Source organism: Pelophylax lessonae (assembly GCF_965119305.1).
Source record: "Pelophylax lessonae genome assembly, chromosome: 12".
In the NCBI taxonomy this organism is placed as follows: Eukaryota; Metazoa; Chordata; class Amphibia; order Anura; family Ranidae; genus Pelophylax; species Pelophylax lessonae.
This window is the reverse complement of record NC_138779.1, coordinates 216,981,299-217,007,003: the sequence shown is the minus strand read 5'-3', so window position 1 is coordinate 217,007,003 and position 25,705 is coordinate 216,981,299. Positions and strand designations below refer to the sequence as shown.

At 41.7% G+C, this 25,705-nt stretch overlaps 1 protein-coding gene across 1 annotated transcript; it reads right to left on the bottom strand.

Moving 5' to 3' along the window:
• Nucleotides 1-1,797: 1,797 nt before the first annotated feature.
• On the bottom strand, nucleotides 1,798-24,675 carry TYROBP (transmembrane immune signaling adaptor TYROBP). The gene is made up of 5 exons (XM_082273257.1): nucleotides 24,505-24,675; nucleotides 10,637-10,657; nucleotides 3,508-3,639; nucleotides 2,894-2,943; nucleotides 1,798-1,884 (listed from the first exon to the last, which is right to left on the bottom strand). Exons 1-5 carry the CDS (start codon nucleotides 24,563-24,565, stop codon nucleotides 1,822-1,824), a joined length of 327 nt encoding a protein of 108 aa, XP_082129383.1. The 5' UTR covers nucleotides 24,566-24,675; the 3' UTR covers nucleotides 1,798-1,821.
• Nucleotides 24,676-25,705: the final 1,030 nt, after the last annotated feature.

The following is a 25,705-nucleotide window of genomic DNA, read 5'->3' as shown; positions in this document are numbered from 1 at the left end:
CAACACATGACATCACTTCTGAAGCAGATTTTTGTTGGGCGAGAAAATTCGTGTGCAGTCTAGGCACATTCCAACCAATAAAACACCACTCTGAACAAAAGACGGACGATCGGTCTGCCGATAATCGTTGCGTGTGTACGGGGCTTTACACAGATTTAGACAGATTTGTGAACAATATTTGAGAGAAATCTGCCTTTTGTGTACATAGTGTGACAGGAAGTCAGGTAAATCTGTGGATGTTGTCACAGACAGGAGATACATCTCTGCTTGGTTTAAACAGTTCACCAATTACTATAGGGTGTCGGCTGAAAAGGTAGCCAGGACGGCTTAAGGAAGTTGAAAGGCCTTCAGCTGTTCGGAATGAGGAAGTTAAGGCCTCTATAATTTGTCCAAAGGAACTCTATTGATTGTTGCCTCCTGACGCTGTGTGACCTGGGGAGAGGAGGACAGTCAGATGTGTGCCTCCCGACACTGTGTGAACATTGGAGAAGGAATGCCCCCTGAAGCTGTGTGAGCATGGGGAAGACCTCCTGGAGCGATGTGCGCTGAGGAGGGTAAAAAGTGTGAAGACTTCTCAAGGTGAGAAAATGAACTATTTCTATGTGAAGAGTGTGAAAAGAAAAACCAATGGACGTTTTCTATGTGAAAGGAAAGTCCAATGAACATGTGATGTGTGAAGAGAAAAGGGACATTCTCTATGTGAAGAGATAATAAATGGACTATTGATAGTCTGCTGTATGATCAGCCAAGTCTGCCCAACAGTAGGATGGGGACAGACTTCCTTAGATAGGTTCCTGTGTGTGAGAAGGTAGCCGCCCACAGTGGCAAGGATTTATTTTGTGTTTTATTTTATTTTGGATGTTTTTGACGCTTGCAGTCTGGTGAAGAAAATTGCATGAATAAACCAAACTGTTGTTTGCTACCACTTCTCGGCTATCTCCCTGTGTAACTAACCCCCCCAAGGGGTCATCCACACCCACCACCGAGCTAATTCCCTCACAATAGAAAAAGTCTTAGATCTTTGAGTTCAGCTCATGAAAAATGGGGGAAAAAACAAAAGTGTTGCATTTATAATTTTGTTCAGTGTAGAGCAGGGATCCTCAAACTACAGCCCTCCAGCTGTTGCAGAACTACCCATCCCACGAGGCATTGTAAAGGTCTGACATTCACAGGCATGACTAGGCATGATGGGAATTGTAGTTCCTGAACAACTGGAGAGCCATAGTTTGAAGACCCCTGGTGTAGATAGCCCAATCGGAAGATAAGCCCAAGGTGAAAATGTTGCTTCTCTAAAGAATTTGTACTGGAAATCAGGGTTGTCACTGGCTGGATCTCAAGGTCAATATAAAAGGAGAAAAAAAGCCTGAAAACAGAAAGCCACCATATCTAAGTACCAGTAAGCTGCACTATATATTTTTGGTTTTTGTGTTTAGATACATTTTAAGTTAAGTTATAGTTTTAAGTTAAATTATAACCTTGTAAGCAATATATGGACACAAACATAAAACATTTGGAGATCACATCTCAATAAGCTTCTGTGACCATCCCCAGTAATCATCTTTCAATTTGCAAATAACGCAGAAGGGAAACATGAATTGGTTACAAGGTCTTCAGACACAAAGCATCTTGAGTACCAGAAATAAGCAATATTATATAGCAGTCTGTAGCGATCTTCTGAACGTTCTTCGATACTTCATCACCTATTTTTCAGTAGCAGATCATGTCCAATAAGCCTAAAAGGTGCCTTTAATGTCTTTCAAAGGAAATTGCAGATAGGAGATGACTGACAAGGTCTTGATCGGAGAACAGTGATGGTTGTGGTTATTTGTGATTGTTTATTGTATTTATGTCAGTATAGACATCCATCTGCTGTCCACGCAAGTGCTGGTAGAAGAAATGGAAAAAAACATCACTTTATACAATGTATTATACAGTAGAGATGTGCACAATGGAAAAATATGTTTTGTATCGGATTCGGTTTGTTAACCGCTTGCCGACCAGCCGCCGTCATTTTTACTGCGGCAGGTCGGCTCTGCCCCGCAAAACGACGTACCTGTACTTCGCTTCACAGGACTGCTAGCGGGGCGCACTCATTGGCCAGAGGGGGAGCCAATCAGGGGGCCCGGCGGCCACGCCGGCTGGTGGTTTGGGTCTCCCGGTGGGACAGAAGACCCGGGCAGAGCGCCGGAAGGAGGATAATATTAATAATATATTATTATTATTGTATTTTTTGTTTGGGTTTGTGTGTTTATCATTTATATTAACATTATAATTACTATTATTAATATTACTAATTATAATAATAATTTAATATATTTTTTCAAGGTTAAGGGTTAATTATTATTAATTTATTATTATATATTATTCATTTATTTTTTTATTTATTCATGATGATTTTTAGTTATTTGTATTTATCTTACATCTATTTATTCATATGTTATACCATTTTTTTTATTTCATATGAGCAAAAAAATCAAATTGCACATTTCCATTCTTTTTTATGGGAATAAAGATGCACAAATCTGCCCAATTTGAGCTACAAAAAAAAAACGTTTTTAAACTTTAGGCGTTTATCTTCAGGCGACTTAGAGTGGAGATATGAACCATCTCCAAAGAGAACAATTGTTTTTTTTTCTCCTCCAGCATTTTGGAGCTTCAAGCTACGCTGAGGTGGGAATGGGGCTTCTCTATGACGTTCCCCTTTGTCCACTAACGTTTTTAAGGAAGAGAAGGTAAATTTCCCCAGCAGAAACAGAGACAATAAAAATGCAACTGAGGTTCTCACCCTTCCCCATGCTAGTCGTAACATTAAAAGTTTTGGCTGGAGTTCCACTGCAATCATTCTATATTCACACTGTATACATTGAACCCCATGAGGAATGAAAATACTTACTTCGTAGGTGTGATCGGTGGTCTCGGTTGCATTTTTCTGCTGCAGTTGAGCTGAAGAATAAAGAGGGTATATGAGAAAAATACACATTGATTATTTCATTTTAGACATAATTTATATTTTAGTAAAAAAAAAAACCTAACACATCTAAACAACTGCAGCTTCTTCTCCAATTTTCCCACAATCCTCTGTTATGGCAGACATGCTGTGCAGTCACATGACTACCCTACCGAATTAAGGTGCTCAACTAATATGGTAGTTGCCTTTGTCTTCTCCCCCATTACCACCTCTTATTGGAAACACTGGACTGTCAGTGATTTATTCCAGCCACTTGATACAAATTGGTTGAACTAGATCAGGGATATGCAAACTGTGGCCCTCCAGCTGTTGCAAAACTACAAGTCCCATCATGCCTCTGCATCTGGGTGTCATGCTTGTGGCTGTCAGAGTCTTGCTATGCCTCATGGGACTTGTAGTTCTGCAACAGCTGGAGGGCCACAGTTTGCACTTCCCTGAACTAGATGGACTTGTGTCTTTTTTCAACAAGACTAACAATGTTACTAAGTAATGTTACTATGTAAATGCCCCCAGCCATCAGGGTAAATTCTATGGCTTACCATCGTACTTCTTCTTCTGTACCTTGTTGGATACCCAGAAGGCCATACCAGCGATCAGCACAGTGATGATGACATCACAGGTGACAATGCCGACCACGGCCCCAGAATCAAGTTGCAGGCAATTTCCACAATCTACAGAGACAACGCAGGAATATAAAATGGAGGAGTTATTTTGGGTGAAATTTTGAAGGGAAGGATAGAGAAGGAGAGAGGGGGGGGGGGAAAGGGAAGGAAAAGACAGAGGGGAGAAAAGAAGGGAAAGATAAAGAAGGGGGAAAGGAAAGGAAGGAGAGAGAAGGAAAAAGGGAAAAGGGAAGGGAGGAGAAGGAGAGAGGAGAAGGGAACGGAGGAGAAGGAGAGAGGAGAAGGGAAGAGAAGAAATGGATAGAGAAGGAAAGAGGTAAAAAGGAAGGGAAGGATAGATAAAGAGAGAGGGAAAAGGGAAGGGAAGTAAAGAGAAAGAGAGAGGGAAAAGGGAAGGGAAGGGAAGGATAGAGAAGAAGAGAGGGAAAAGGGAAGGATAGAGAAGGAGAGATGGAAAAGGGAAGGAAAGGATAAAGAAGGAGAGAGGGAAAGGGTAAGGGAAGGATAGAGAAAGAGAGAGGGAAAAGTGAAGGGAAGGATAGAGATGGAGAAAGGGGAAAGGGAAGACAAGGATAGCGAAAGAGAGAGGGAAAAGCAAAGGGAAGAGAAGGATACAGAAGGAGAGAGAGGGGAAAGGGGAAGGGAAGGAAAGAGAAGGAGAGAGGGAAAAGTGAAGGATAGAGAATAAGAGAGGGAAAAGGGAAGGTAAGGATAGAGGAGAGAGGGGGAGGGAAGAAAAGGGAAGGGAAAGATAGAGAAGGAGAGTGGGCAAAGGAAGAAAAGGGAAGCAAAGGATAGAGAATGAGAAAGGGGGAGGGAAGGGAATGGAAGGATAGAGAAGGAGAGAGGAGAAGGGAAGGGAAGAAGAGAGAAGGAGTGAGGAGAAGGGAAGGGAAAGATAGAGAAGGAAAGAAGGAATGGACGGATAGAGAGGGAAAGAGGAGAGGAGAGGAGAGGAGAGGAGAGGAAAGGAAAGGAAAGGAAAGGAAAGGAAAGGAAAGGAAAGGAAAGGAAAGGAAAGAAAGAAAGAAAGAAAGAAAGAAAGAAAGAAAGAAAGAAAGAAAGAAAGAAAGAAAGAAAGAAAGAAAGAAAGAAAGAAAAAGGGAACAAAGGGAGGAGAGGAGAGGAAGAAAATAGAAAGAAAGGGAATATATGGAATGGAGGGAAAGAAAGAAAGAAAGAAAGAAAGAAAGAAAGAAAGAAAGAAAGAAAGAAAGAAAGAAAGAAAGAAAGAAAGAAAGAAAGAAAGAAAGAAAGAAAGAAAGAAAGAAAGAAAGAAAGAAAGAAAGAAAGAAAAAAAGGAAGAAAGAAAGAAAGAAAAAAAGAAAGAAAGAAAGAAAGAAAGAAAGAAAGAAAGAAAGAAAGAAAGAAAGAAAGAAAGATAGAGAAAGGGAACAAAGGGAGGGAGAAGTAAGGAAAAGGAAACAAAAGAATGAGAAAGGGAAGAAAATAAAAAGGAAAACAAAGGAATTAAAGAAAAAAGAGAGGATAAAAAAAGTTAAAGATGGACATGAGAAGGACAGCAACAGAAAGGAAAGGATAGCAAATAATTTGCAAGAGACTTTTTAAAATAGGAATTCATTTTTTTCCGAAGACAAGATGTTTTTTATTCCGTAAAATATTAAATGCAGCCCATAATGAGAAAATATGTATGTTGCAACTGCTTTTTCTATTGAAAATGTTAGTTGCCAGGCTGTCATGTTGATCCAAAGTAACTTTAAGTGTCACTGACTCCAAAAAATGAGTAATATCAGAAGTTCTGAGCTTTTTCTGAATTGGCTTCATGCTTGCTCTGGGTCAAAGACTTTGCAAGTATTGAGGACGAAGACAACGAGGAAAGGAGACATTTTTAGAAGTTGGTCAGCAATAGCAGACCCAAAGTTTTCTCAGTATTGGTCTGCTTTAAAATTTTTGGGGAACAATATTTATTCAGAGATTATTTTTTTTAATAATATGAAATGTAAGTGTTGGATATGATTTTATGTGTGTTAATGTGTGTGCATTTACTAGTTTTTACAACACATGGTAAAGGGTCAAATTGAACAACAAGTACAATCACTAATCACCTCACTTAATACAATTTACAAAATGTTACCATTTGTGATCAAATAAAGCTTAATCAAAAATAAAATTTTATAAACCAACAGAAAGATGTTATTTAACCAAATAATATTTATTAAAATAAAAACAAAGCGTATTCACATAATTATACCAAATGTGATCAAATAACATTTTCTACAATTGTAACCATGAAATAAGTTTACAGTATGAGCCCCCGTTCACACTAAGGCGACCTGTGAGGCGACCTGGTCGCCTCACAGGTCGCCTCCCATAGAGAAGCTGCGGACCCGTTCTAATAGGAGCGACACAAGTCGCTCCGACTTAGAAAAAGGGTCCGGAGCTTCTTTGGGGCGACCAGGAGGCGACTGCCATAGACTTCAATGTTATGAAGTCCGTGGCGGCCGCTCCGAGGTCGCAGCCCGCTGCTCGCACCGCGATCTCGGAGGTCGCCCCGGGAAGTAGCGTCGCGTGTATGTGAACCGGCGCTAACTGTGTACAGTCTCCTCATTTTCCAATCTTTCAACAATGAAGTCTCTTCAACCGACAAACGAAAATGTATCAATGTTGAAAAATCTATTTTGACAAACCAGTCTTGTTGCAAAAATGTATCCATTTTATTTTCTTCAACACTTCCATGAAATAAAAACACTACAAACTGTGCTTTGCCCACATCTCAATGAACAAACTCATCAGAGGTAATGGACCTTACTAAATGTTCAGGCTGGATGTGCTTTCAGTGATATATTTTTCCATTCACTTGCTATCCATCCTTCTATTACACTGTAGCCTCAAGCAATGCAAAAATAAATAGAACTCCACATAGTGTTGTTCTGTTTTAAAAAAAAACTATTTTATAAAAAAAAAAAAAAAAAATGAGAATGCACTCGTGCAGTATCTCACAAAAGTGAGTACACCCCTCACATTTTTGTAAATAATTTATTATACCTTTTCATGTGAAAACACTGAAGAAATTACACTGTGCTACAATGTAAAGTAGTGAGTGTACAGCTTGTATAACAGTGTAAATTTGCTGTCCCCTCAAAATAACTCAACACACAGCCATTAATGTCTAAACCGCAGGCAACAAAAGTGAGTACACCCCTAAGTGACAATGTTCAAATTGGGCCCAATTAGCCATTTTCCCTCCCTGGTGTCATGTGACTTGTTAGTGTTACAAGGTCTCAGGTGTGAATGGGGAGCAGGTGTGTTAAATTTGGTGTTATCGCTCTCATTCTTTCATACTGGCTCAACATGGCACCCTGAAACTGAGCTGCAGCACAGTGGCCAAGACCATACAGCGGTGTAACAGGATGGGTTCCATTCAGGACAGGCCTCGCCATGGTCAACCACAGAAGTTGAGTGGACGTACTTAGCGTCAAATCCAGAGGTTGTGTTTGGGACAATTGGCAGCCGAGTAAACTGAAAGGGACGTCATGACGTCACTTTCAGGTTGCATGATCGGAGACCCAATCGAAGCCGAATCGTTCGGTTGAGTTTCATTAAGTTTTTTTTTTACCTCCCCCTGTCCATCAAGTATTTCACTTGCATGCCTAATAGCCTCTCAGAGGATCCATGATCAGGATGCCTGAGGCATGGAGAGTGACCAGCTTTAAAGCGGAGTTCCGGGCACAGAAGTAATTTTTCAACAAACATACCCCCGGGACAGTCAGGGCTAGTACATTCCACAATGGCTAGCCTCTGATCTGTCCCGGTTCGCACTTACCTTTTAGAAGAAATACTCACTTATAAAATTTCTTCCACAGCGTTTCCATCTCTCTTGTGGGCAGCTGAAGCCGGCGCGGTCCTCTTCTGCGTCTTCTTCTGCGTCTTCTTCTCCCAGAATGCGCCTGCACCGGCCCCTCTCGTCATTTCCGGTGCGGCGCCGCATTCCTCCATAGCTTCTGGGCATGCCCAGACGGAAGTGACGAGCGGGGCCGGTGCCTTTGCATTGATTCCTGGGAGCGATAACGTTCAGCTCCCAGGAATCAGTGCAAGCCCGGAAGAGACGACGGCACAGAGGGAGGAAGTGAAGACTAGGTGAGTATCTTCGATCTTCAATTACAAGGTAAGTAAATAAAAAAAAAAAAACCTAACTATCCAATTCCTTTTCAGGTGAAGGTGTAGAAGCGGACGGGCACAAAAAAAAAATATTGATTTTGTGCCCGGAACTCCACTTTAACCTGCATAGAGCCCCTTAAAGCGGAGTTCCACCCTGGGAAAGTTTTTTTTTATAAAAATACCCCCGGGACAGTCAGGGCTAGTACATTCCACAATGGCTAGCCTCTGATCTGTCCCGGGTTGCACTTACCTTTTAGAAGAAATACTTACCTTGAAAATGTATTGTCCAGCGCTGCCATCTCAGGTGTGGGCAGCTTGAAGCCAGCGCCATCCTCTTTTGCGTCCTCTTCCGTCTTTTTCGGTCCCACGATGCACTGCACCGGCCCCGCCGTCACTTCCGGTGCCTCAGCGTCATCCCTGCACAGCTTCTGGGCATGCCCAGAAGCTGTTTAGCAAGGTATGACGGCGCCTGAACCGGAACTGACGTCGGGGCCGGTGCAGGCGCATTGATTCCTGGGAGCGATGACGTTCAGCTCCCAGGAATCATTGCAAGCCAGGAAGTGACGAATCGCCGTGGCCGCCGAGGGGAGAAAGAGGAAGTAAGGTAAGTATATTTTCTTCTAAACGAAACGAGGTAAGTAAAAAAAAAAAAAAAAAAAAATTGCGATTATCCATTTGTTTTTCAGGTGACCCGGAGCAAGAAGATGGAGGTAAGTATAATTTTAGGGTGGAACTCCGCTTTAAGGACCACAACTGATTAATTATTTCATTTCAGACTTAATTAAAATTTCAGTTTAAGTTTATACATGATTTAAACTTTCTTTTTACCCTGAAACTTGAATGGAATCTCAGACATATTAAACAGGTTTCTCTTATTGGAAAGGGGAAGGTCAAAAAACCCTGCAATCAAAATCTGAAACAGCAGAGGCGCCTTGAGTTTTTTTTTTTTACCTCCCTCTTTCCATCAAGTAATTCACTTGCATGCCTAACAGCCTCCCAGAGGATCTAGGATCGGTACCCCTGAGGCATGGAGAGCGGCCAGCTTTAACCTCCATTGAGGTAGAGGTTTTCTTTACCGGCACCAATGGAAGATTGCATGTCTCACTCACAGGGTAACCCCAACCTCACTAAATGTAAGCTATTTCATTTTCTCCAATTCTACCTTTATCTATAGTCCACCATTATACCACAGACACACACAGCACTCTAAGAGCTTTCCTGACTCTTCTCTTTTTTTTTTGCCAGGGGCACTACAAGTCATCCTTTAGATCTGCATTTTGGCTTTTCGCCTTTACCCCCACCCCTTAAGGACCACAACTGATTAAATTCCAGGTTTCTCTGGTGCCTAGAATTTGTGCGATATTTTTCATATGGAAATCACATCCATGGTAAAAAATACATTGATTGTTCAGATAGAAATATGAGAGAAACTTTCCACCCTTCTCCTCCTGATCAAAAACAATCATCGATTTGACACAACTAACATTAAAGCGGAGTTCCACCCTAAAATTATACTTACCTCCATCTTCTCGCTCCGGGTCACCTGAAAAACAAATGGATAATCGCAATTTTTTTTTTTTTTACTTACCTCGTTTAGAAGAAAATATACTTACCTTACTTCCTCCCCTTGGCGGCCACGGCGACTCGTCACTTCCTGGCCTGCAATGATTCCTGGGAGCTGAACGTCATCGCTCCCAGGAATCAATGCGCCTGCACCGGCCCCGACGTCAGTTCCGGTGCAGGCGCCGTCATACCTTGCTAAACAGCTTCTGGGCATGCCGGCGGGGCCGGTGCAGTGCATTGTGGGACCGAAGAAGACACAGAAGAGGATCGCGCTGGCTTCAAGCTGCCCACACCTGAGATGGCAGCGCTGGACAATACATTTTCAAGGTAAGTATTTCTTCTAAAAGGTAAGTGCAACCCGGGACAGATCAGAGGCTATCCATTGTGGAATGTACTAGCCCTGACTGTCCCGGGGGTATTTTTATTTAAAAAAACGTTCCCAGGGTGGAACTCCGCTTTAAAGTGTTTCTAAAGCCTAAACATTTTTTTTCTTTAATGCATTACTTGCAGTAAGGTAAAATATGTTTAGGCATTAGCATCCCCCCCTTTTACTTACCTGAACCCTGATTCAATCCAGCACCGTGCACATCTGCAGCTCTTCTCCCCCTTAACTTCCGGGTTTCACTGGCTTTGCAATTGGCTCCCAGTGCTGTCAATCAAAGCCATGAACAAGGGAGTGAGGGGCAGTGCCAAGTTCCGCTGTCTGTGTCCTGGGACGCAACAGTGGGGCTCGGGAGCGAGCATGCTCGAGTGTCCCCTTTTAAAGCGGCTTCCCACAGGGGCACTGGACAGAGAGGAGGGGCCAGGAGCGCCGGTGGGGGGGACCGAAGAAAACAAGGTTTGTGGCCATTTCGAAGAGCAGTTACATATAGAGATGTTTGTTATTAAAAAAAAAATAATAATAATTAACATTACAACACTTTAAGAAAGTAAAAAAAAATAAAAAATAAAAAAAAATAAAAACCTTCTATAAACTGCCCTTTGTTCTGAAACTATGCAGTCACCATAAAATTGAGCCACAGCTCCGAGAACCCCTGGCAACCTCTGAAGGAACGCTAAAGTTCCATGGAACCCCGGTTGAGAATAGCTGGATTAGAGACTTTACAGAGTTATATTTTTGTTTCATGGTTATATTTTATTTAAAATAATTTTAAAATGTATTTTTGCAATTTTGTAAATCACATTCGATGAGGTGATTAGAAAGTGTGCTTTTTACTTAACTAGATTTTTTTATTTCATTTTGTTAATTAGAATTTTAATTTAATTGTTTTTGCATTGCATAGACATTTTACGGATCAGCATTTATGTTACTATCAGTTTGGTAAAACATAATAAATAGTGCAGATTTGAGAGGGGGTCTTACCATTCTGTCCAACAGCAAAACCTGTAAATGAAAGAAAACATAAAAGTAAACAAATTGGAAAAATCCATATTCATACAGATGTTTTTGTCTGATGTAACCTTTGTTTTGGCATATCAAAGGGTCAATCCACCAAAAAAGTGATATTTTAGCTATAGTTAAAGCCTGGTGTGCTGAGTCAGCCCTTTGCATGCTTATGTGTCTTGGATATTCCAACAGTGAGATCGTCCTGCTGTAATTCCCAATTCTGTTTCTGTTCACTTGAGAGTTTAGTGTTCCTGCCCACCTCTGTGTTTCCAAGTGCTTCCTATGGCATCCTCCATCATAATGAGCCCAGCAGATGTACAGACCCAGTAATTCAGCACATGGATGGTGGGAACCCCTCATAATGGGCACAGCAGGTGTACAGACCCAAGAAATCAGCAAATGGATAGTGGAAACCCCTCATAATGGGCAGAGCAGGTGTACAGACCTGGAAACTTAACACAAGGATGGTGGGAACCCCTCATAATGGGCACAGCAGGTGTACAGACCCGGGAACTCAGCACAGGGATGGTGGGAACTTCTCATAATGGGCATAGCAGGTGTATGGACCCGGGAACTCAGCGCAAGGATGGCAGGAACCCCTCTGAATGTTCCCAGCAGGTGTACAGACCCAAGAACTCAGCACATGGATGGTGGGAACACCTCACAAGGGCACAACAGGTGTACAGACCCGAGGACCTAGCACAGGGATGGTGGGAACCCCTCATGATGGACACAGCTGGTCTGCAGACCTGGGAACGCTGTGTAGAGATGGCTTGAGCCCCTCATAATGTGTAAAGGTGTGCAAACCTAGGAAGTAAGGACAGGGATTGTGGGAGGCCCTCATAATGATCACACCAGATGTGCAAACCCAGGAACTTAGCAGGGATGGTGGGAGACTCTCATAATTGGTACAGTAGGAGGGCAAAGCATAGAACTCAGAGCAGGGATGGTGGAAGAACTACATAAGGGCACATTAGATGTTCAAGCCTGGAAATTCAGCACATGGATGGTAAAAGCCCCTCATAATTGACACAGCAAGTGTGCAATCCTGGGAACACAACACAGGGATGGTAAAAGCTCCTCATAATGGGCACAGCAGGTCTACAGACCCAGTAACTCAGCACAGGGATGGTGGAAGCCCCTCATAATGGGCACAGCAGGTGTACAGACCCGGGAACTCAGCACAGGGATGGTGGGAGCCCCTGATAATGGGCACAGCAGGTGTACAGACCCGGGAACTCAGCACAGGGATGGTGGGAGCCCCTGATAATGGGCACAGCAGGTGTACAGACCCAGGAACTCAGCACAGGGATGGTGGGAGCCCCTCATAATGGGCACAGCAGGTGTACAGACCCAGGAACTCAGCACAGGGATGGTGGGAGCCCCTCATAATGGGCACAGCAGGTGTACAGACCCGGGAACTCAGCACAGGGATGGTGGGAGCCCCTGATAATAGGCACAGCAGGTGTACAGACCCGGGAACTCAGCACAGGGATGGTGGGAGCCCCTGATAATGGGCACAGCAGGTGTACAGACCCGGGAACTCAGCACAGGGATGGTGGGAGCCCCTGATAATGGGCACAGCAGGTGTACAGACCCGGGAACTCAGCACAGGGATGGTGGGAGCCCCTGATAATGGGCACAGCAGGTGTACAGACCCAGGAACTCAGCACAGGGATGGTGGGAGCCCCTGATAATGGGCACAGCAGGTGTACAGACCCGGGAACTCAGCACAGGGATGGTGGGAGCCCCTGATAATGGGCACAGCAGGTGTACAGACCCGGGAACTCAGCACAGGGATGGTGGGAGCCCTTGATAATGGGCACAGCAGGTGTACAGACCCGGGAACTCAGCACAGGGATGGTGGGAGCCCCTCATAATGGGCACAGCGGGTGTACAGACCCGGGAACTCAGCACTCACTGGGATGATGAGAACCCCTCATAATGGGAAAAGCAGGTGTACAGACCCAGAGATTTCACCAGTAGCATCCCTAAGAAATATAAGAAATGTGCAAGGAATACGCTAATATCTTTCATGAGTGTTTTGAGTGTCAACTGCACAAACCGTGACCACTGTACAGGGAAGCTTAAATGACATGAGAGGCCAGGCAGGAAACCTATCGCTGTAGAGCTCAGGTTTATGTATATAATGTCCGGAACTTTGTGGTCAGCTAATCTAGAAACTGAATCATGAGAGTATTAGTGGTCTAAGCCTCCAGGCTTTTAATGAATGTTGTAATGACTCTAGCAGAGTTTCAGCCGAGCCCAATTCTGACATTAATCTCCAACATGTAAAACTCTGTATTTTTTTGCTAGAAAATTATCCAGAACCCCCAAACATTATACAAGTGCATCTCATAAAATTTGAATATCATCAAAAATGTAATTTATTTCAGTAATTCAATTCAAAAAGTGAAACTCCTATATTTTATATAGATGTGTTACACACAGAGTGATAGATTTCAAGCATTTCTTTCTTTTCTTGATAATTAAGGCTTACAGCGAGTGACACCCAAAATTCAGTATTTCAGAAAATTTAAATATTACAAAAGATCAATGCAAAAAAGGATTTTAATACAGAAAAGTCTGTACATGTACAGTACAGTATGCACTTAATACTTGGTCGAGGCTCTGTTTGCATAAATGACTGGATCAATGCAGCGCGGCATGGAGGCGATCAGCCTGTGGCACTGCTAAGGTGTTATGGAAGCCCAGGTTGCTTTGATAGCGGCCTTCAGCTCATCTGCATTGTTGGGTCTGGTGTCTCTCAACATCCTCTTGACAATACCCCACAGATTGTCTATGGGGTTTAGGTCAGGTGAGTTTTCTGGCCAATCAAGCACAGTGATCCCATGATCATGTGACCAGGTATTGGTAGTTTTGGCAGTGTGCCAAGTCATGCTGGAAAAAAAATTAGCATCTCCATAAAGCTGGTCAGCAGAGGGAAAGATGATGCGCTCAAATGGAAGGTGGAGGAGCTCAAGATCTCTAACATCCACCAGCTCTGTGATGTCATCATGGAGGAGGGGAAGAGGACTCCAGTGGCAACCTGTGAAGCTCTGGTGAACTCCATGCCCAAGAGGGTTAAGTCAGTGCTGGAAAATAATGGTGGCCACACAAAATATTGACACTTCGGGCCCAATTTGGACATTGTCACTTAGGGGTGTACTCACTTTTGTTGCCAGCGGTTTAGACATTAACCACTTGCCGACTGCCTAACGCCGATCTACGTCGGCAGTCAGCCCCTCACAGGCAAAGTGACGTAGGGCTACGTCACTAGCTTGTGAGGGTCTAGGGAGCGAGCGCGCGCCCCCGGAGGCACGCTCCCGCTCCCGCGTGGTCACGGACCCCCCCGCGCGTGTGACCAGCGGACCCGATGTCCGCCGGTCACTCGGCGATCGGCGGGGGAGAGGGAGAATGTCAGGCAGCTTGTGTAAACAAGCCACCTGTCATTCTCTTCGCTGTAAAGACACTGATAAAACGGATCTAGTATGTAGATCCGTTGATCAGTGTCCTTACAGCTCAAGCCACGGCCAATCACAGTAGAAAGCACGCCCCTAGGGATACACACAGCCCCTCCCTTCCAAATAAAGTTAACCCCTTCACAACCAGTGTATTTTTACAGTAACAGTGCATATGTATAGCACTGATTACTGTAGAAATGTCACTGGTAACCCCAAAAGTGTCACAAATGTCAGTCAAGGGTCCGATCTGTCCGCCCCAATGTCGCAGTACCGCCAAAAAAATCGCAGATCGCCGCCATTACGCGTTAAAAAAAAAAACAACAAAAATGACAAAAATCTTTCCCTTTGTTAGTAAACGTGATAACTTTTGCGCAAACCAATCAAAATACGCTTTTTGCGATTTTTTTTACCAAACATAGGTAGCATAAAACAAATTGGCCGAAAATTTTAAAAAATTTTGATTTTTACTTTTTTTTGGGGGGGAATTTCATATAAAAAAATGTGAAAAATATTGTTATTTTTGAAAAATTAACACCCGTTTTTTGTTTATAGCGCGTGATCAAAAAATCGCACAGGTGATCAAATACCACCAAAAGAAAGCTCTGTTTGTGGGAAAAAAAGGACGTCAAATTCGTTTAGGTACAGCGTCGCACGACCGCGCAATTGTCCGTTAAAGTCACGCAGTGCCGAATCGCAAAATACCCCCTGGTCAGGAAGGGGGTAAAATCTTCCGGGGCTTAAGTGGTTAATGGCTGTGTGTTGAGTTATTTTGAGGGGACAGCAAATTTACACTGTTATACAAGCTGTACACTCACTACTTTACATTGTAGCAAAGTCTCATTTCTTCAGTGTTGTCACATGTTCCACTTTTTGAGTTTCACTTTTTGAATTGAATTACTAAAATAAATTAAATTGTTGATGATATTCTAATTTTATGACATGCACCTGTATATGTTTTTTTAGCAGAGACTGTAGAGAATAGAATGGCAATCTTTGTATTTTGTTATGTCACACGGTATTTCTGCAGAGATTTTTCAAACGCAAATTTTTGGGAAAAAATACACTTTAATCAATTTCAATGCACATAAACACAATATTTAACCCTTTTTTGTCAATCTAAATCTAAAAAAATCTAAAAGATAATGTTACGCTAAGTAAATAGATACCAAACATGTCATGCTTTAAAGTTGCGCACGCTTGTGAAATTGCGCCAAACTACAGTACTTAAAAATCTCCATAGGCAATGCAAAAAATGTGTTACCAGTTTAGATTGTAAGCTCTTCTGAGCAGGGCCCTCTAAATCCTCTTGTATTTTATTGTATTGTATATGTACTGTCTCCCTCTATTATTGTAAAGCGCTGCATAAATTGCTGGCGCTATAGAAATCCTTAATAATAATAATAATAGAGTAAGGCTTCTTTCACACGGTCCGCATCCATAGGCAGATCCGTGCTGCTCAGCGGGGGATCGATACACAGAACCCCGCTGAGCAGAAAGGTGACAGCTCCCTCTCCACTCTGTGTGCGGAGAGGGAGGTGTCAGAGCCCCATGCATCTCTATGGGGGAATCGGATGAGAACGGACCGCCTGTCCGCTCTCATCCGATCCCATCCGATCCCCTGGACGGATGGAAAATAGGGTTTCCATCCGATCGGATTTCACAGACAGGATCGGATGCGGATGGCAGCGGGTGTCAGCGGACATCTGCTGCCCCATAGGGATGCATGGAGGATCCGATCAGATCCGCCTAAAAAACTGACAGGCGGATCAATCAGATCGTTCATGTGAAAGGACCCTTACAGAGGAAGTCTAGTGCTAGAATTATTGCTCTCACTTGTTTGTGACGATATCTCATATGTGTGGTGCAAACACTGTTTACATGTGTGGGCACAACCTACGTATGAGTTTGCTTCTGCATGTGAGCACAAGGGGACAGGGGTGCTAAAAAAATATATATATATATATATATATATATATATATATATATATATATATATATATATATAAATATATATTATTTTTATTAATATTATATATATATATATATATTATATATATATATATATATATATATATATATATATATATATATATATATATTATTATTAATTTATTAATATTATTATATATAATATATGTATATGTATATATATTTATATATATGTATATATATGTATATATATATATATATATATATATATATATATATATATATATATATATATATATATATATATATTATTTATTTTATTTTATTTTTTTACACTGTCCCTTTCATTTATTTTTTTTATCACTTTTATTTCTATCACAAGAAATGTGAAAGACTACCAGCAGAGGTGGGGAGACAGTCAACAGTAAATGGCTTTAAACATTCTTTCAACAAACATACAGTAGATCTATACTCAAACAATAAAGTTAATGAAAAAATAAAAAAAATAAAGAAATAAAAAAAAAATTGGCAGACTTGATGGACTACTCAGTCTTTTTCTGATGTCACTATGCTATGCTTCTATGTAAACATCCCTTGTCAAAGAAATAGGCATGACAGGTCCTTTTTAAGGAGAGATCTGGGGTTTATTGGATCCCAGAGATATCTCCTCTACCCTGGAAAGCATGAGATCAAAAAGTAAACATTGATCTCTGCTTTCTAGGGGAAAAAATAGCAGTGTTCACATCTTCCAGACCCGGAAGTGACATTCATGACATCGCTTCCAGCCTCCCAGGGTCAAAGAGGTGGTTGGGGACCATCCGATCCTTGGCCAGCTCTGTGGTAAACCGGCGACACTACCGGATCAGATCTCAGGCTTCTTGATTGCACTGGAGAGCCCAGGGAGGAGCTGATGGGCGGTGTGGGGGGTGGGGGGGGTTTCCCTCCCGCTGCTTATAAAAGAAATCCAGTAGCTAATAAGCCGCTATGATAGCTTTTACGTTGTAGGGAATCGCTGGCTGAAAAAAGGTATCTGGATGATGCCTGTGGCTGCATCCATCATCCAGATATCTCCATATATACACTGCTCAAAAAAATGAAAGGAACGCTTTGAAAACACTTCAGATTTCAATGGGGAAAAATCTCATGCTGCATATCTATACTGATACGGACTGGGTAATGTGTTAGGATCTATACTGATACGGACTGGGTAATGTGTTAGGATCTATACTGGTATGGACTGGGTAATGTGTTAGGATCTATACTGGTATGGACTGGGTAATGTGTTAGGATCTATACTGGTATGGACTGGGTAATGTGTTAGGATCTATACTGATACAGACTGGGTAATGTGTTAGGATCTATACTGGTATGGACTGGGTAATGTGTTAGGACCTATGCTGGTATGGACTGGGTAATGTGCAGGGGCTGACTAGCAACTTTCGGCCCAGAAGGCAAGTACAAACTGGGACCCCATGGTGCAGAAAACTCGGCTCCCCTCCCACTCTACCTCTTCCTGGCCTCCTCCTGACCCCCATTCCAGGTTGAAGCTTCGCTCCAGGTACTTTCTACTCACGGGCTAAATCCAGGTTCCCAACCTGGCCAGCAGGGGGTGGTTGGGGGAAGCTTGGACAGCTCGGTAGGGGCTCGCCCAGGACTCTCTCTCCTGATTGGTTAAGACACAGCTGCGGTGCCATTGGCTCCAGTGGCTGTCAATCAAAGTCAGTTAGCCAATCAGGAGAGAGAGGGTGCTGGGCTGAATGGCAGCTCTGTGTCTGAATGGACACATGGAGCTGCAGCTTGGCTCGGGTGCCCCTATAGCAAACTGCTTGCTGTGGGGGCACTCAACAGGAGGGAGGAGCCAGGAGCAGCAACGAGGGACCTGAGAAGAGGAGGATCCGGGCTGCTCTGTGCAAAACAACTGCACAGAGGAGGGAAGTATAACATGTTTGTTATTTTAACAAAAGAAAAAAACTTTACAATCACTTTAGGGACTTTCTGCTGCCCTGTCCAGCTCTCCTAGAGTAACTGCCTGTCTCCTGGAATCTCCTCCATGCTCTTGAGACTGTGCTGGGAGACACGGCAAACCTTCTGGCAATGGCACCAGTGGCAGCTGGTGCTCAAAATTTTTTTTTTTGGGGGGGGCGCAAACAGAAAAATGTAATAGGCATTGCTTTGCGGCAAAAAAACGGTGTAAAAAAAATGCGTGACTTTGTGGTCACAAAAGTGTGAAAGGGGCCTTCAGAAATCAAGGTATAGTGTGCCCCCTTCAATGCAGAGTGACCAGCGTGCCCCCTTTCAATGCACAGTGACTAGCGTGCCCCCTTTCAATGCAGAATGACCGGTGTGCCCCCTTTCAATGCACAGTGACCAGCGTGCCCCCTTTCAATGCAGAATGACCAGTGTGCCCCCTTTCAATGCACAGTGACCAGCGTGCCCCCTTTCAATGCAGAATGACCAGTGTGCCCCCTTTCAATGCACAGTGACCAGCGTGCCCCCTTCAAAACAGTGACCAGCATGCCCCTCTTCAATGCACAGTGAACAGTGTGCCCCCTTTCAATGCAGAGATCATCGTGCCCCCTTCAATGCAGAGACCAGCTTGCCCCTTCAATGCAGAGATCATCATGCCCCCTTCAATGCAGAGATCATCGTGCCCCTTTCAATGCAGAGACCAGCTTGCCCCCTTCAATGCAGAGATCATCGTGCCCCCTTCAATGCAGAGATCATTGTGCCCCCTTTCAATGCAGATATCAGCTTGCCCCCTTTCAATGCAGAGCCCAGCATGCCCCCTTCAATGCAGAGATCAGCGTGCCCCCTTTCAATGCAGAGATCATTGTGCCCCCTTCAATGCAGAGACCAGCTTGCCCCTTCAATGCAGAGATCATCGTGCCCCCTTCAATGCAGAGATCATCGTGCCCCCTTCAATGCAGAGACCATCTTGCCCCCTTCAATGCAGAGACCAGCTTGCCCCCTTTCAATGCAGAGATCAGCGTGCAACCTCTATAGGGTCCAGGTATCCCCTCATGCTACCAGTAGTGACACTGACCATAGCCAAATGCAAAGCTAGTGAAAAACAGTCAGAAAAGAGGAGTAGGAAAAAAAGGTCAGTGGCCTCCACCTGTAAAACCATTCCTGTTTTGGAGGTTGCCTCATTGTTGCCCATCTAGTGCACCAGTTGTTAATTTCATTAACACCAAAGCAGCTGAAACTGATTAACAACCCCCTCTCCTACTTAACTGACCAGATCAATATCCCAGGAGTTTAGTTGACTTGATGCTGTACTCTGATTAAAAAGTATTCCTTTAATTTTTTTTGAGCAGTGTATTTTGTGCATACAGACTCATTCCATGAGCAGGATTGAAAAGGAGAACACACTCGCACTGACTCACTTACAGCAAACAACAACAAAGGAAATGGCGGCGGATATGGTGCAAAAAAAAAAGAGGATTCTGATAACCATGCCCCCTTGCAAAAAGCAGAATCGTCTCTTCTCAATCTTAGGGAACTCATCTTCCTGAAGGTTGTGATATTTATTTTATGCCTTGCAAAATCTAAACCAGTTGGAAACTTCCTCTTTCAGTAAAAAGCTCAAATTTCTTGACATATAGTTTCCTTATAATACTGAGACGCTGTCTCAAGGAAGCCTGTGCAGTTCTCTATTGTGTTCACAAATGTTTGACACAGATCAGCTCCTGCTGCAGCCTCTCACCTTGTGACTTGCTACAAAGATACAATGTTGCAGCCTGACCACTTTGCAGGAGGGGGGGGGGGGGGACTGGGAAAATGCGTCTTCCTGCCTGCAGCAGACTGTTGACATCATTGTCAAACTATTTATTATTATTATTATTATTATTTATTATTATTTATTATTATTATTATTATTATTATTTATTATTATTATTATTATTATTATTATTATTATTATTATTATTATTATTATTATTATTATTATTATTATCTATTGATATTTACAGCGTTCTACACTAGTAACTGTTCATTTTTTATTTTCCTGTGATTTTCAAATATATGTAATAAAGCAGTCAGGCACATGGAAACTGTATACAGAGAACCTTACAAAGAAAACAAAATGTGAATGACACTGAGCAAAGCTTTACACATAGATATGGATCTTTATTTTCAACCATGTGACTTAAAATGAATCAACACATTGTGTCATTGTATTTACTATTTTTATAATATGTAGATCAAAGCAAACCGTGATCTGCACATGATATCAGTGAACGAAACCTTGCAAGTAAAATAAAATGTTTTTAAATAAAATGTGCTTCTGATAACCCTTAGGTAACCCTAAGCAGCCCTAATTAACTTATTCCTCCCCTTCTTCCTTTAGCTAATACTTACTTTTTTTTGTTTTTTTTTTGCATTTTTCATTTCAAGTTCATTTGTTGTAAAGAAAAAAAGAAATGCTTGTCTCCTTAACCAAAATTTATGCACTACTTTGTTATTGCCGGTTCACATAGCAGCGACCCGACTTGCCGGGGCGACCTGTGAAGTCGCGGTGCGCAGCTCGCACCGCGACCTCGGAGTAGCCGGCACGGACTTAATATTATTGAAGTCAATGCTGGTCGCTCCAGGTCTCCCCAAAGAAGCTCAGGACCCTTTTTCTAAGTCGGAGTGACTTGTGTCGCTCCTATTAGAACGGGTCCTGTGCTAATCTATGGCAGGCGACCCGCGGCGACTTGTCAGGCGACCAGGTTGCCTGACAAGTCGCCCCAGTGTGAACCGGCTCTTATCCTATCCTATGAACTTATGACAAAGTTACTGCTGCATAAACAAGCCCACAGGATCAATTGCTCTGGTCTATAAAGGATAAGCCGAAGTGAGCTAACTGTAGAGCAACTGCTTGCATTTTATATATATATATATATATATATATATATATATATAGATAGATAGATAGATAGATAGATATATATAGATATATATATCTATATATATATATATATATATATATATATATATATATATATATATATATATATTATATTTATGTATATCTATATAGACAATGTGTAATATTTTTTTTATCACACGCACACATATATGTGTGTATCATAAATAATAAAAAAAATAAAATAAAATAAAAATAAATAAGAATAAATATATATCTGTTGTGTGTGTGTATATATATATATATATATATATATATATACAGTATGTTACACACACACATATATGTGTGTGTTTGTGTGTGTATCATGAATAATACAAGAAAATAAAATAAAAAATAAAAATAAATATACATCTGTTACACATATATATATATATATATATATATATATATATATATATATATATATATATATATATATATATATATATATATATATACAGTATGTTACACACACACATATATGTGTGTGTTTGTGTGTGTATCATGAATAATACAAGAAAATAAAATAAAAAATAAAAATAAATATATATCTGTTACATATATATATATATGTGTATCATAAATAATAAAAAAAATAAAAAATAAAAATAAATAAGAATAAATATATATCTGTTGTGTGTGTATATATATATATATATATATATATATATATATATATACAGTATGTTACACGCACACATATATGTGTGTGTTTGTGTGTGTATCATGAATAATACAAGAAAATAAAATAAAAAATAAAAATAAATATACATCTGTTACACATATATATATATATATATATATATATATATATATATACAGTATGTTACACACACACATATATGTGTGTGTTTGTGTGTGTATCATGAATAATACAAGAAAATAAAATAAAAAATAAAAATAAATATATATCTGTTACATATATATATGTGTATCATAAATAATAAAAAAAAATAAAATAAAAATAAATAAGAATAAATATATATCTGTTGTGTGTGTATATATATATATATATATATATATATATATATATATACAGTATGTTACACGCACACATATATGTGTGTTTGTGTTGTATCATAAATGATACAAGAAAATAAATAAATAAATAAATAAATGTCTGTTGTATACACTGCACACCCATTTTAAAAGGTAATAATAATTATTATATAATATAATATAAGTAAATAAAGAAATAAATATCTGGTGTATACACACTGCACATACAGTCACTGATTGATGATTGGTCTTGGAATGACCTAGTACCAACATCCATCTTGCTTAGTGATTTCTTTAAAATATTTATTAAATAGGAAAAAGAAATCAATAAATAATCAAAAATATTTAAAATATATTTTTTAAGCAAGATGAAGATTTGTACTAGGTGCTCCTAATAAAATTAATAATAATAAAAGAGGCCCAGGTTCACACTAGTGCAACTTTAGATGCAACTTGAGCTGCATAGAATTGCATGTGAATAGAAAACAACATTGTTTACAATAGTGCCTGTTCACATCAATGCAACTCAGCATGGTGTGATTTTAGAAAGGTTCCTGTAATACTTTTTTGCTATTCCAGGGTAATTTTGGCACCATAAACATCAATAAAAAATGCACAGAAACTTCCCAGGCAAAGTAGTGCTAGTAGTAGTAGACAGCAGTAAGCATTACGCAGCTGCCAAGGCATAAAATCACATTACAAAAGCGCAGCAGGGTAAAATTGCATCTGATGCTACATAATCGCACCTGAAATCTTATAAAAATCGCATCTCTCTAATGTGAACCAGACCTAATAATGTATCAGAAAATAATAATAATTATTATTATTTAATATTATTAGTATTATTATTATTATTATTATCATTATCATTATCATTATTATTATTATTAATAATAATCTTTAATAAAATAATAATAATAATATTAATATTATTAATAATATTGTTGATGTTGTTGTTATTATTATTATTATTACTATTACTATTATTATTATGTAATAAAACTATTAATATTATTTATAACAACAATAATAATAATTTATTATTATTATTATTGTTATTAATATTAATGTTGTTGGTATTACTATTATTATTAGTATTATTAATAATGTTAGGTATGATAATAATAATAATAAGGCTCAGTTCCCACCTATGCAAAACTCGCTCGCTCATCCATGTCTTTATGGACCTTGCTTTGTGTGCAGTCATGTTGGAATAGGAAGGGGCCATCCCCAAACTGTACCCACAAAGTTGGGAGCATGAAAATGTCCAAACTGTCTTGGTATGCTGACGCCTTAAGAGTTCCCTTCACTGGAACTAAAGGGCCAAGCCCAACCCCTGACCCTAATCCTCCCTCCATCAAATGATTTGGAGGGGTGGCTCAATACTTTTGGCAATATAATGTGGATGAGCAAGTTTGGGGTGGAGGAACTTGACTGGCCCGCACAGAGTCCTGACCTCAACTCGACAGGACACCTTTGGAATGAATTAGAGTGGAGACTTTGAGCCAGGCCTTCTCGTCCAACATCAGTGCCTGACTTCACAAATGCTCTTCTGGAAGAATGGTCAAACATTCCCATAGACACACTCCTAAACCTTGTGGACAGCCTTCTCAGAAGAGTTGAAGCTGTTATAGCTGCAAAGGGCGGAGCCAACTCAATATTGAACCCTACGGACTAAGACTGGGATGCCATTAAAGTTCATGTGATGTAAAGGCAGGCGTCCCAATACTTTTGGCTATATAATGTACGCAATACTTGAGAGGACTGTCAGAGACTGCAGACCTTATAGAGAAAATGAGGGTCAGAGAGTGAGGACAGGATACATTGTTGGTGGGGAGATGCTGCAGAAGACAATATGGAACTGGGAACATGTTATACGCGGCTAGTAGAGATCAATGCTATTCCCCTAATCCAGGGGTGTCAACCTCAATTTAATCGCGGGCCGCATCTACAATATGACTGCCCTCAAAAGGGCCATTTGTATCTGTAAGACTAGAAGTCCAGAGCATCCCCTAACCTTGCATAAGACGTGAAGAGCCTCCCCACCATCAGAAGTTGAGTCCCCCACTATCCCTAACATCACAGTGCACCCCCTTACATCACAGTGCACCCCCTTACATCACAGTGCACCCCCTTACATCACAGTGCACCCCCTTACATTGAGCTGCTGCTGGGAAGAAGCTGGAGGCATTGCTAGAAAGCAGAAAGGACAAGGTCTGGGGAGGACAAGAGGGGGGCTAGAGCTCTTCTGCAGCTGCAGGAAAGGTGTGAGGGCCTGGAGGGCCAGATTCGGCCCACCGGCCTTGTGTTTGACACATGTGCCCTAATCAATGCTCCCACTACAGACTGCTGAGGTCTGAGGGCCACATCTCAAATACCAAAGGGCCGCATGAGGCCCCAGGGCAGTGATGGCGGACCTTGGCACCCCAGATGTTTTGGAACTACGTACAGAGGGCATGAGCGTCATGGGAAATGTAGTTCCAAAAAATCTGAGGTGCCAAGGTTCACCATCACTGCCCTAGGGCATCAGGTTGGGCATGAGGAATGTAAAGTCTACTTACCCAACATTGCCAGGAGCAGTATGATGCTGGGTATGCTGGTGATGGGTATATCGCGAGGCATTTCTTCCAGGATGGAGGTCAACCGTCTACAGGCAGATAATAGACTTTTTGTTGGGTCTTCTCTTCCAGGAAATTTCTCTACCTTTAGGATCTCATGGCTGAAATATCTCCCCTTTTTACAAGGGCAAAAGGCACATAGCTGTTCAGACCAGCTCCGTCTTTCGATTCTCGTCCTTGCCTGAGGAGGAAGCCAATGTAGTATGAGACACAGCGTCGTGGTCACAGAACCCTCTGCCCAGCGCAAAAAGAGGAAAGGCTTGCAAAACCACAGTGTGAGGTTTGCTCAACCCGACCATGAACAGCTCTGCAAGCACAGAGTGATCTCCTCTGCATGTGAATTATATTTACTAAACATCTCTATAAGGTTGCTTGTCTGTGTTAGCTGCCCCTGTGTTGGAGTAATCTACTTCTGTTTAGTCTTCCATGGTTTCCCACCCTTCTTACTATTTTTTATTCTATGCCTTACTTTAGACCCGGTGATGTCATCACTTGGTCTTTGTGCTTCTCTATGCCATGCAGACAGAATATGGCTGGTGGGAGGGGCCAACAGGGTGCTATACATAGCTTTCTGAAAGCCACCTGTCTTAGTACTCCTTTCCAGTGCTGTATTTTGGAAGAAAGAAGCCGCCCCCCCCCCTCCACCTGAGACTCTTTTGGCCACTGGTTGCTAGAGCCACCTCTCCCACCTCTCTCTCACTCACCCCTCTCTCTCTCTCTCTCTCTCTCTCTCTCCCCTCCTCTCTCACCCCCTTTCTCTTTTTCTCTCACCCCCCTCTCTCTCAACCCCTCTTCTCTCATCCCACCTCTCTCTCTCTCACCCCCTCTCTTTCTCTCTCTCATCCCCCCTCTCTCTCACCTCCCCTCTCATCCTCTCTCACCGCCCCCCCCCCTCTCTATCGTCCTCTCACCCCTCTCCTCTCTCTCTCACCCCCCTCTCTTTCCCTCCCTCCTTTCCTCACCCACCCCCTCTCTCTCTCTCATTTCCCCTCTCTCTCTCTCTCCCTCACCCATCCCCCCTCTCTCTCTCTCTCCCACCCCCTCTCACCCCCTCTCTTGTGAGATCTCAGGGATTCATGCTGGCACTTGGAGTCCTTCAATTTTGGAGGGAGTCACATCCGTTAAAAAGGAAGGAGTGGGGCAA

What these genes read in the sequence shown, in the direction of transcription:
- TYROBP (XM_082273257.1), bottom strand. Translation starts at nt 24,565, where the DNA reads ATGCCTCGCGATATACCCATCACCAGCATACCCAGCATCATACTGCTC. An exon ending in ACTGCTCCTGGCAATGTTGG is followed by an intron (nt 10,658 to 24,504) that starts GTAAGTAGACTT and finishes TTTCATTTACAG; the next exon opens with GTTTTGCTGTTGGACAGAAT. An exon ending in CCACCGATCACACCTACGAA is followed by an intron (nt 1,885 to 2,893) that starts GTAAGTATTTTC and finishes TTCTTCTACCAG; the next exon opens with CACTTGCGTGGACAGCAGAT.